This window comes from Salvelinus sp. IW2-2015, linkage group LG15 (assembly GCF_002910315.2).
Source record: "Salvelinus sp. IW2-2015 linkage group LG15, ASM291031v2, whole genome shotgun sequence".
In the NCBI taxonomy this organism is placed as follows: domain Eukaryota; kingdom Metazoa; phylum Chordata; class Actinopteri; order Salmoniformes; family Salmonidae; genus Salvelinus; species Salvelinus sp. IW2-2015.
The window spans coordinates 30633044-30643712 of record NC_036855.1 but is presented as its reverse complement, the minus strand read 5'-3'; the positions used below and the strand labels follow the sequence as shown (position 1 = coordinate 30643712).

General features: G+C 53.0%; 1 protein-coding gene across 3 annotated transcripts in view; it reads right to left on the bottom strand.

Annotated features, from left to right (window-relative positions):
• Nucleotides 1–726: 726 nt before the first annotated feature.
• LOC111974629 (histone acetyltransferase KAT6A-like) overlaps nt 727–10669 on the bottom strand; it is a 32117-nt gene continuing 22174 nt past the window's right edge. For all 3 annotated transcript variants that reach the window (XM_024002507.2, XM_024002510.2, XM_024002509.2), the window contains 6 exon segments: nt 727–6290; nt 6440–6695; nt 6866–7573; nt 7691–7883; nt 8112–8343; nt 8848–8941. In XM_024002507.2, the coding sequence (XP_023858275.1) occupies nt 3031–6290; nt 6440–6695; nt 6866–7573; nt 7691–7883; nt 8112–8343; nt 8848–8941 (4743 nt within the window). In that variant the 3' untranslated portion in view covers nt 727–3030.

Genomic DNA, 10669 nt, shown 5'->3' with positions numbered 1-10669 from the left:
CAAGCGTTTATTCAAATTGGATAATCTTTGGATGCCGACAGCAGTCACACCATTGGAAGACATAGCTTGGATTGTAAGCCTACAAAAGCCTATTCCTGCTCTTTTCCCACGATCCATCAAACACATTTGGTGTGTCATCATAGTGGTCAGGCTCGCTCAGGTGGAGCAAACTTAAACTTTCGGGGGGGGGGGTTTGCTGGTAAAGTAACGGATCAGTTACCGTTTTTTTGTAATCCGTTACTTCTCAACCCTGACAATAAACCACCTCCAACGTCATTTTAGAGAATTTGGAAGTACGTCCGACCGGCCTCACAACTGCAGACCACACATAACCACGCCAGCCCAGGACTTCCACATCCTGCTTCTTCACCTGCAGGATTGTCTGAGACCAGCCAACTGGACATTTGGAGTATTTCTGTCTGTAATAAAACTAATTCTGATTGGCCCAGTCATGTGAAATTCATAGATTAGGCCCTAATGAATTTTTCAATTGACTGATTTCCTTATATGAACTGTATCTCAGTAAAATCATTGAAATTGTTGTATGTTGCGTTTATATTTTTGTTCAGTATATATGAGCCAGCTTCACATAGCAATGTTTCTATTAGCAAAGAAGCACAAATAAGAATTGAAATCAATGAATTTCTGGTTAAAGTGAGAAAATCACTGCCAAGGAGCAGCAATTATTAAAAGTCCGAACAATAGATAAAATAACATGACAACATACATGGCTCAACATAATTTATTTTTGTTTTATGTTAAAATGTACAGAGTTCTTTGAAAGTACTTGCTAAGAAAAACAAACAAATAAATGGAAATACATACAGGGACAAAGTAGAGAGACAGAGGCAGCAGGGCGCTATCAACCATCGCTATGCACCCAGCCTCTATCTTGTACTCTCTTAGCTCACAATGCACCATGTACAATTACAAAGGATACAAAAAGGGAAGCGATATAAACAGACAAATATACTGAGCTCATTTTTACATGCCTCTTAAAACGCAAGGAAGTCGTCCTATACACACACACACACACCAAAAAAAATCGAAACAAAAGAACGGCTAAGTGGCCTTCAGATATGTTTTTTCCTTTTGTTTTAAAATAGCATTAATATACTACACAAAGATAGAAAACTCTAGAGATGAGATGGAATGGAGAGGTTAAAAGGCATCTTAAATTCACTAAAAGTGAGTGTTAATTTTTTTTGTCTTGAATTTCTTAATAATATTACCTCAAGAGTCGAGCTAAAAAATATGTAGTTTTTTCCTGAAACAGAAGTGAAAAAAATGACAGTACCAATGTCAGAATTTTTCTTTTTTATATTATAGAAAAAACATTCTCTACAATAGGTTTTCTAAAGTCAAAAAGAGTCAGCTTGTGTCATAAAAGAAAGCTGCCCAGTCTGATWAAATTCAGAAAAAAAGAAAAGAAAAAAACCCCACAAATAATATATGAAAACGTCAGGTCTAAGAAAAGTATCCTCATTTTGACTTTGAATACTGAAACATTGAGACAACTGGGTCAATTCCTCCACCACCCGTCCCATCCTAACACAGTGACCAGCCAGATGTCTATGTGTGTGGGGGGGGCAAGGCGTACACAATGCACAGTATTTGGCATTGGCCACCTCTCCGTATGCCGATGGTCCATAGAGCGCAGACATCTCTACTAGTCAATGGAAGTGCACTGCAGACTTGCACAGATGAACTCGTTTTAACAGAAAACAGTGTTCAGAGAGGATGCCTTGACCTCTGCTTGTGGGTTACTAACACTTAATGAAGTGGCTCAGCTAATTTCCAACAYCTGGTTTTCCTTAAAGCAGTGAGTTACTCCACCTGGCAGACTTCATATCTCTTTCCCTGGAAGGTAAACTGCATGGGGACGACAGACATACACCATCAACTGGGTAAAAAGGCCTAATAATAGCCTTCTGTAGAGTGTGACCCCCCAAAAAATGTAAGTGCTGCAATGTCTTCTGCCTGCCACTGAGGGGAGACTAGCTGGCTCGCTGACTGACAATGCTGGACTGTGAATCGACAGGAAGTAGCAGAATATTTACATCTAAACATTCCAGAACGCACAGCTACAGCATCCTGGGTGGTGCCCAAGAAGACTACTGGTTTACCTATTTCTGGACAGTGATCCCTCTCCTGATACACACCCTCCTACCAGGAAGACAGACTCCTGACACTGTTGTGACACTGAGGACCCATGAATCTCAACTGTGAGACTGAAGTGCCCCGGCTCACCAAGTGGCAAGGGTTGTGCGCGCGTGTGTGTGTGTGTGTGTGTGTGTCGGAGCTAGATGGAGTACCACCATTTCAGTATGCCATACTTCAAGACCAAAGCATAGAGAGGTTGAACTGCACGCGAGTTGTTTTCAACGGTTGTCAAAATAAAAACAATGAAAGTATTCAAATATATTGAAAGAAAAGTCCATCTACAATTATAATCAGTCTCTTTTTTCCAAGTTAAGGCTTCCTATGTCAATTACAATATTGTGTGCATGGTTTAATATATTTAGTTAACCTCTCAGTTTTGACAATGTAAGGTCCTCCAAAGTCCATGTTTCAGCCCATCTTCTTCRTCCTCCTCCTCCACTCTCCTCCCAGTAAACAGTGGAGGGGAGCCTTCCGTTAGCGTAGAAACTGTGCCAGAGAGGAGCGTGTCGTGTAGGTCTGACTAGACTAGTGCAGTCTGCCAGACAGTACCAGAGGTTCAGTTACACGTTATGTATCGTGCCAGCATACTRCCTACACAGCCAGCATACTCACTACACAGCCAGCTTGGGGGTGGGGGATGAATCCAACTGAATAGAACAAAATTACACATACAAAACATTGAAAATAGTCTCCCCTCGCTCTCCCTTTATGCTCGCTCTGGCTTTGGAGAGGGTGGATTCAACACCAAGTAATACAGTAAAGAGAGGAGACAGCAGAGTCCCTCCCTACATCAGAGTGCCAGGTCGGAGAGTGTCCCCCCCCCCCCCCATCTCTTGAGAGCTGCGGCGCTGCTGTGGGGTTCTCTACTCATCTGCTCATGTAAGGCGACTGTTTGGGGACGCCGGCGTAGCTGTGGTGGGTGGGGCCCGTGTACATCATGTTGCCGTGGTGATTGGGCTGCATAGGCTGCTGCGGGTACCCCTGCCCCCCCATCATGCCCATCTGCATTTGCATGGGATACTGGGCGGGCTGGTTCATGTAAGGGGGGTTCCCGTGGTAACCGCTGTTCATCATAGGCTGTGGCATGCGGTAGCCGGCCGACATGGCGTTCAGCTGGTTCATGTTCATGGTGTTGTAACCGGCCGGCGTGGGCATGAGGTTGGGCATCATACTGCGCTGCACGGCCAGGGTACGGGGCGAGCCCTGCATGGCCACGGACCCAGAGCTGCGGCCGTACAGCTGCTGCTGGTGCGGGGAGGGAGCAGGGGCCAGCTGGGCCTTGGAGCGGATGGCGATGTGGCCCTTCACCGTGGCCATCTGGCCCTGCAGCCTCTGGGTGTGGGGCGGGGGAGGCAGGCCGATGTTGCCGGTGGGCATGTTGCACTGCAGCTGCAGGGAGCCCAGGTTCATGGAGCCAGAGCTCATTTGTGGAGGGGGGCTCATGGTGGCCTGGCCCTGGGTTAAGGGAGGGTGTGGGGAGGGGGAGAGCTGGGCCAGACCGGGGTTAGACAGAGAAACACTGGTGGCYTATGACGTGACGGAGGCCGAGTGCGAGTAGGGCATGGCGTGGGGGTCCATGATGGTGTTGGTAAGCTGCTGCAGCTTAGCCAGGCTGAACGTGGCCGAGGGCTGGGGGTAACCCCCTGCACCAAAGTCCTGGCCCATCCGCTCGTACAGGCTGCGGCCCCCACCCTGGGAGGRACTCTCAGGGATCTCCATGATCATTGGCGTGGAGCCAAAGCCGTTCCCCATACTGCACTGGGACAGGGGCTGCTGCTGCTGTGGCGGGTGGGGGTTTGGAGGGGCCGAGGGTTGGGGGTTGGGACCCTGCTGCTGCACTTTTTTCTGGGACTGCTGGCTGGCGCTGGGTGGCCTCTCGTTCACAAAGCTCTGAGGAGACTTGATGCCTTGGTGGGTGTTGGCAGACGGCGGACGGGGTGGCAGCGGAGGCTGGGACACACTGTTGTTGCCACCCATGTTGGCTCCCGGACCATTATTGGGCCCTGGCCCGGTCTGTTGGATGAGGCTGCAGCTGCCCATGGCGAGCTGTGATGTCACAGCGCCGCTGGGAGACGTGAGGCCGGGCGCCGGGACAAAGGAGCAGCTGTTGCCCTGTGAGGAGGGCGTGGCCGAGTTAGAGGAAGAGCCCGCCGACGACGAGGAAGAGGCGACCGCATGGTTACCGCTGTTGTTCCCTCCCCCGCTGCCCATGGTGGAATCGTAGCTGCTGGGATTGTCATAGTTCTCTGTGGTGCTCTCGATGCTGCCCAGGTCACTGAATCCACTGTCCACCACCTGCTGGGAGTGGTCCGACACCGACGGCACGTCCATCAAGGGACTGGTCTCCATGTTCTGCTGGGACGGGGCTGACAGAGAGCTGGGGTGCTCAGGGGTGATCTGGGTGTACACCCCTCCCCCTGTTCCCCCAGTAGGGCCTGGCGTGCCCTCTCTCTGCTGCCCCAGCCCAGACTCCATCACCCCTCCTGGGGTCACGCCTGCTGGGCTGTTGACYGAGCGGACTGACTGGCTGGGTAAGGGGGTTATGGTATGGGGCAGGGGGCTGCTGTGTTGGGAGGCTCCACACTCCTCCACCAGGGCCAGGTGGGTAGCCTCCTCCTCGGCCTCCCCGGCGTGGCTGTAGCTCTGCAGGGTGCGGCAGGCGGCCAGCGTCTCTTCACAGTCCTGGTAGGCTCCGTGGGAGACCCCGTGGCTCTCTGGCTCCTCGTCCTGGGCCTCTCCCTGGGTCAGAGACTGGACCGCCTGCACCGTCTCCAGGTCCAGCTCGTTGTTGTGGTGGTGCTGGCCGTGATGGGACCCGTGGTGGTGGGTCAGCTCCTCCTTGAAGGAGTCGGGGTGCTGGTGGGGGTGTGGGTGCTGGGGCTCCATCAGCACCGTGACAGCCTTGTCCTCGGGGTGCAGCGCCTGCAGCTCTAGGGGCTCGGAGGGGACTGAGATGGCTGTCACAGTCTCCACCGCCGCAGCTGCCGCTGCTGACTCCTCCGCCTCTCGCCGCCGCCTCCTCTCGTCCTGTGCTGCGTCCAGCGGCCGGCACTTCACCTCCTGCAGCTCCTCCTCCGCCTCTTCGTCGTCCTCCTCTTCGTCGTCCTCCTCTTGCTTGCTGACATAGGAGTCTCTGGCCTGCACGCTTCCCTGCATGTCTAAAAAACCTTCCCCGCCCTGGGGTTCCTCTTTGACGGGCGGAGAGCAGGCGGGGGAGGTAGGCTCTTCCTCCTCCTCAGAGTCCTGGGCCTTCCTCTTCTTGCTCTTGTCCTCCAGGTGTCCGTCTCCTTCGTCGTCTGCATCATGGTCGTCGCTGCGTCTGCTCCCCGAGCCTGGCATTGCCACGGTCCTCCTACTGCTGCTGCCCAGGCTCGCACACTCCTCATCCTCCCTCTCCTCGTCTTCCTCATCCTCCCTGTCAGCCATGTCTCTGTTCTTGTCTGGCCTGCTGGGCTGGGGGGCACTGGGGCCTCCGGTAGAAGACAGCAGGGAGCGGGGCGGTGGATGGCTCGGTTTGTCCTCTACCCAGCCCCTCTCTGTCTCCTCCTCCTCCTCCTCTGGCTCCGAGACAGGGAGCGGCTTAGGGATGGGTTGTTGTAGCYGGGATGGGTTTTTGGGCGGTCGCCCCCGCCTCTTAGGGATCTTCTGCTCCACGGGCTTGGGGGGATAGTCGTCCTCTTCATCAGAGTCTTTGCATTTGTCGTTGTCGGTAGCTGCAGCTCTGGAGGACCTCTTGCAGGCACGGTCCTCTAGCTGCTGGTGGGGCTTGTCTAGCTGCTGCCCCCCTCCCAGACCCAGCCTCGGTCTCTCTGCCTCCTGCCTCTTGGCCTCCTCCTGGGCCCGCTGTAGGTAAAAGCTCTGGGGCTTGCGGCCCGGCTTCATCTTGATCTTGGGGGGCAGAGGGTCCCCCGAGGTGGTCAGACTGGTGTCCCCCGCGTTCTGGTTGGCCCCGCTGCCAGGTGGTCTGTCCGGCCATTTCCTCAAGTGCAGGGGCTTGCGGGGCTTGCCCTTGGGCCAGCCTTTTTTCTTCTTGACGGGGGACTCTGGGTTGGCCGCCGAGGTGTCTGCGGAGGCCGTGGGCTCTGGGTTCCGTAGGGAGGCAACTGACTTCAGAACAGGAGTGGGTTCTATACGAGAACAGAGGGGGAGAGAGATCCATTGTTACACATACAGATCTACTCAAGCAAGTACTCTATATCAATGCCTAGCTACTGTACACCTATACCTTGCGACATAAATAACTGCTCTGTTAGCCCTGTGGATCCTGTMGACTCACCGTCCTCCTCAGACTCTGTGAGGTTGGCTCGTCGGCCCCGCTTGGCCGTAGGGTCCGTGTGTCGGAGGGCGGAGCGGCCCGGGGGGTAGCGCCTCAGGGGGGTCTCCTCCTCCAGCCGGGGCATTGGCCTCTCAGAGTCAGAGTCCACGAAGGGCTCATCTAGCACCTCGGTGGTCTCGGAGATGGTCTCGGTCACCACGCTGCTGTGGGCGTGGCTGTGGCTGCGCTGACGCATGCGCCTCTTCCTCAACGGTTTCTGGGGAGACATGGAAAAGCTTTTGAAAACAGTAAAACGTTGCAAGCAGAAAGTGTGAATCTCTTATTTTGGAAGAGGTCGTCGCTAATGTTTCTTTCGAGGTTACAACGTTCTTATCATTTGGAGTGACCTATATCAAGCAGTTCAGCAGATCCAGTCTTTCCATTCACCTTGCATTTGAGCCCCAGGGTGGGCTTTGTGAGGATGGGTGGGGAGTGATCCCCCGTCTCCACGTCATCGTCGCCATCCTCTTCCTCGCTGCTTTCACTTAAGCAGCTCCGTCTGACCGGRGACGGGTCGCTGAGCCTGGGTGACAGGGGCAACTGGGGAAAGGCCTCCCCGGGCCCCTCACTCAGCCTGCGCTCGGGGCCCCTCGTCTTCCTGGGAGGTCGCCCTCTGCTGCGTGGGGGTGGGACAACAGATTGCCTGCCAAGCATCTCTAGGGGCCTGATGGTGCCTGTAGAATCCGCCTGCTGCCTGTCTGAGGAGAAGAGGGAAGGTGGGCTGCTGCCGAAGGTGGTGCTGGCTTTAGTGCCCTCAGTCCTGTCGTCCTCCTCCTCCTCCTCCTCCTCCTCCTCATCATCCTGCACTTCCACCCGGATCTTTGGGGGTCGTCCCGGGCCCGGCCGCCTCTCGGCCCGCGGCCCATCCTTCACCTTGCCCCAGGGCCAGTTCTTGGGAGGGCGGCCCCTGCCCCGGCGCTCTACGTTGGCGGGGGGAGGGGGGCGGTGGTCGGGGATGGGCAAAGGGCAGCGGACTGGGGAGGAGGCCGGAGAGCTTTGGCTAGCGGGGAACCCCGGGAAGCACTTCCTCTCCTCTTCTTCCTCTCCTCCTCGGATGAGCCAGGAGAACGGAGACACCTTGTGGCTAGGCTTGATCTGTTTCAAAATATTATCAAATTAACTCCATCATTTACCACCCTAATACACACAAGTCATTGTTGTAATGTCTTCCATCAAAACATTTTTTAGAACCTGAAGCATCATTATCCTCACCCCCTTGCAGGTGTCCTCCTCCCTCTCTTCCTCCTCCTCCCCCTCCGCCTCCTCTCCCTCCGACACCACAGTGTTGGTGACGATGACGGGGGTCCAGCGGAGAGAGTCAGGGTCCACCTCTAGCAGCCGGGGCCTGGCGGTGAGACGAACCATGTGGGTGGACACCAGCTTCTCCTTARGCACCAGGACTAGCCTACAGGACAGGGGGACAGAGACAGGGGAGGTCAAGGTGTTGTTCAGATGGGTAAAACCCCACAAGGAGGGGAGAACCACTCTGAACAAATAACAACTCCCAAACAGACACGTGTTCCATGCTGTAGAATAGTCTCGTCAGCTTTCAAATGGCCTTGGTAGTCAGCGAGTCGTTGAATTTGTGACGGCATCGTGGTTACGCCTCTGATGGTGCGAGCGCATGTCTCACCTCTCCCCTCTCTGCTCCAGCATGTTGAGGTGGTGCAGCGTGGCGGTGATGTCCTGGGGGCAGATGCCCGTGATCTTGCTGAGGCGTCGGATGGTGAGCTGGCGGTCGCGGACCTCATGGAGACACTCCAGCACCACGCTGCGCCAGTAGGCCGTGTAGGACAGCCGTCCCAGGTCTGACAGGGGCTTCTCTGGGGAGCCGGGCTGGCCCTCCCGCTTGGACAGCAGGTAGCCTGGAGGGGAGAGGAAAGAGACGGGAGCGGGCGGAGAACAAGGTTCATTTTAAAAACCAGTCGGCGTCACGAGGTGCATTTACATTTGACGGACATTTCAGTCTATGACTATTGGTGTGTACGATTCAGTCCGACCYTGTAAAATAAATTCATGCTACCTTTTCTACCACTACTTGCCCTGTTACTACATGATAGTGGTCCAGCTTTTCCTCAGAACAACCACCACCTTCTAAACGGTCCAATTCAACCAGCTAAGCAGAGTAGGAAGGGGCCAATGCGGTTTCGATTATTCAGCTCAACAAGGAATTGGACCGGACGTTATTCATTACAGGCACTTTGAGTCAGATTCCAACATGTTGCTAGTTCAATTGAATGGGATTGACTGCTATTCCGATGGCATTGACCAAGAACTCTACAGCAGCTTAGAACCACTGGTTCAGCATCAGAGAGGTCTGGGGAGCGGAGGTAAAAGCCTAGCTGAGAGCCTGAGCGGGGGTTCCTTACTGAAGTCGATGAGGAAGCGGCCGTAGCCCTTGCGCTGGTACTGGGGAAGAATCATGATGCAGGACACGTTGTACTTCTGTTGACAGTGTTTCTCCTGGAGAGGAGAGAGAGAGGTAGAGAGTAGGCATGGAAACTCTCTGAGCAAGCCTGTGCAAGCCTGTGCTAGTACATACAGTAGGAGTCTTGTGTGTGAGAGTGTGGTAAGATAATTGCTGTGTTTTGGCCGATTCCAGGAGCACCTGCATCCATACAGACAGGGGTGAGACAGCATCAAAGCAGCGGTGGTTTCTCTGCATACAGAGGGATTCACCGGAGTAGAAGGAAGGTGCGTCTAGACCAGGGCTCTCCAACCCCGTTCCCCGGAGAGCTACCGCCCAATTGGTTATCACTAATCTAGCACAGCTGATTCTAATAATTAGCTGGTTGATAAACTGAAAAATCAGGTCAGTTACATTGGGTTGGAGCAAAAAACCTACAGGAGGGTAGCTCTCCGGGAACAGGGTTGGAGAGCCCTGGTGTAGACACCGACCTGAAGACACATTGTCGTTGAATTTGTGACGGCATTCTAATTTTGACTGTGTGCGTATCTCACCACTCCCCTCTCTGCTCCAGTATGAGGTGGTGCAGCGCTGCGGTGATGTCCTGGGAGCAGCGCAATAGTGTGTGTGTGTGTGTGTGTGTGTGCAGTAAGATAATTGCTGTGTTTTGGCAGGCAGTCTATGTTAATAAGCATTAACATCCATACAGACACGGGGGAGACAGAGAAAGCAGTCAAAGCAGCTGTGGTCGTTGCTCTGCACACTGAGGGATTCACCAGAGTAAAACGAAGGTGATCTACAGACAGTTTTGACTTTTCCACTCGGAACGGTTAAGGTTAGGATTTTGGGATGGTAAGCTGGTCCTAGATCTGTACTTAAGGCAACTTTTGGGTTCACCTTGTTGTGTTTCCTAATGTACATCGTTCCCTCTGAGCTGCGTACACGGACGTGCACTTCCTCCAGGACTGCCCGCAGAGACGCAGGAGATTGAGTTAGCCCCATTAGTTTGCGCTACATAAATCAATGTTTTTTTCTGTGATCGAATCAACATTATATATCAGCCCCTTTTCAATGCAACAAAACCAAACCTAACTTTGCAAAATGAAGTCGGATTTTGTTTTAGGCAGAGCCAGAGCGCACGGAGTAGAATTCTATTGACGGGGGCTAGCCCACGYGAGGTCTTTCAAGCACCCACATGCGAATACGCTTTTCAGATCAGAGCAGCGCGCGTGCACAATTGTTGATATTCTTTGCAAGTCAGCGCGTTATAAAGCCCAGTTATAGATAAGTATAGGTCAGCAATGGGGAGTTACTGCTTCCTACAAGAGCACAYAACGTGTAGGCCACACTTCAAGCCGTTTATGAAAAGCCAGTCAGGCCAACAAAAAAAAAGCTTGTCTTAATTAAAGGGGCAGTGTTGTATTTTGAGACAGGCTTGAATATGCAATTAAGCCAATAGGCAAAGGGTAGATTACATTGTCTAATTCTCTGTATGGTAACAATTACAGTTTCTTGCGTCATTCAATAAAATGCAATTTACAGTCACCTATTTGACCCATGGTGTTGCAGACCAAGAAAACAATCATTCCTCAATGTCAAGCCCTTCATAATATATATATATTTTTTAAGTCTCATGCAATGTAGGCCTGCATTGAACACCACATATAGGCTACATGGAGAAATCAATAACTACAGTATTTCCCTGTGAAAATGTTATGGGATTTGCTCCTTTGGTTTTATTGGTAGGCCACTCTGATAGGCCTACATTACGCTCAAATAGCCAC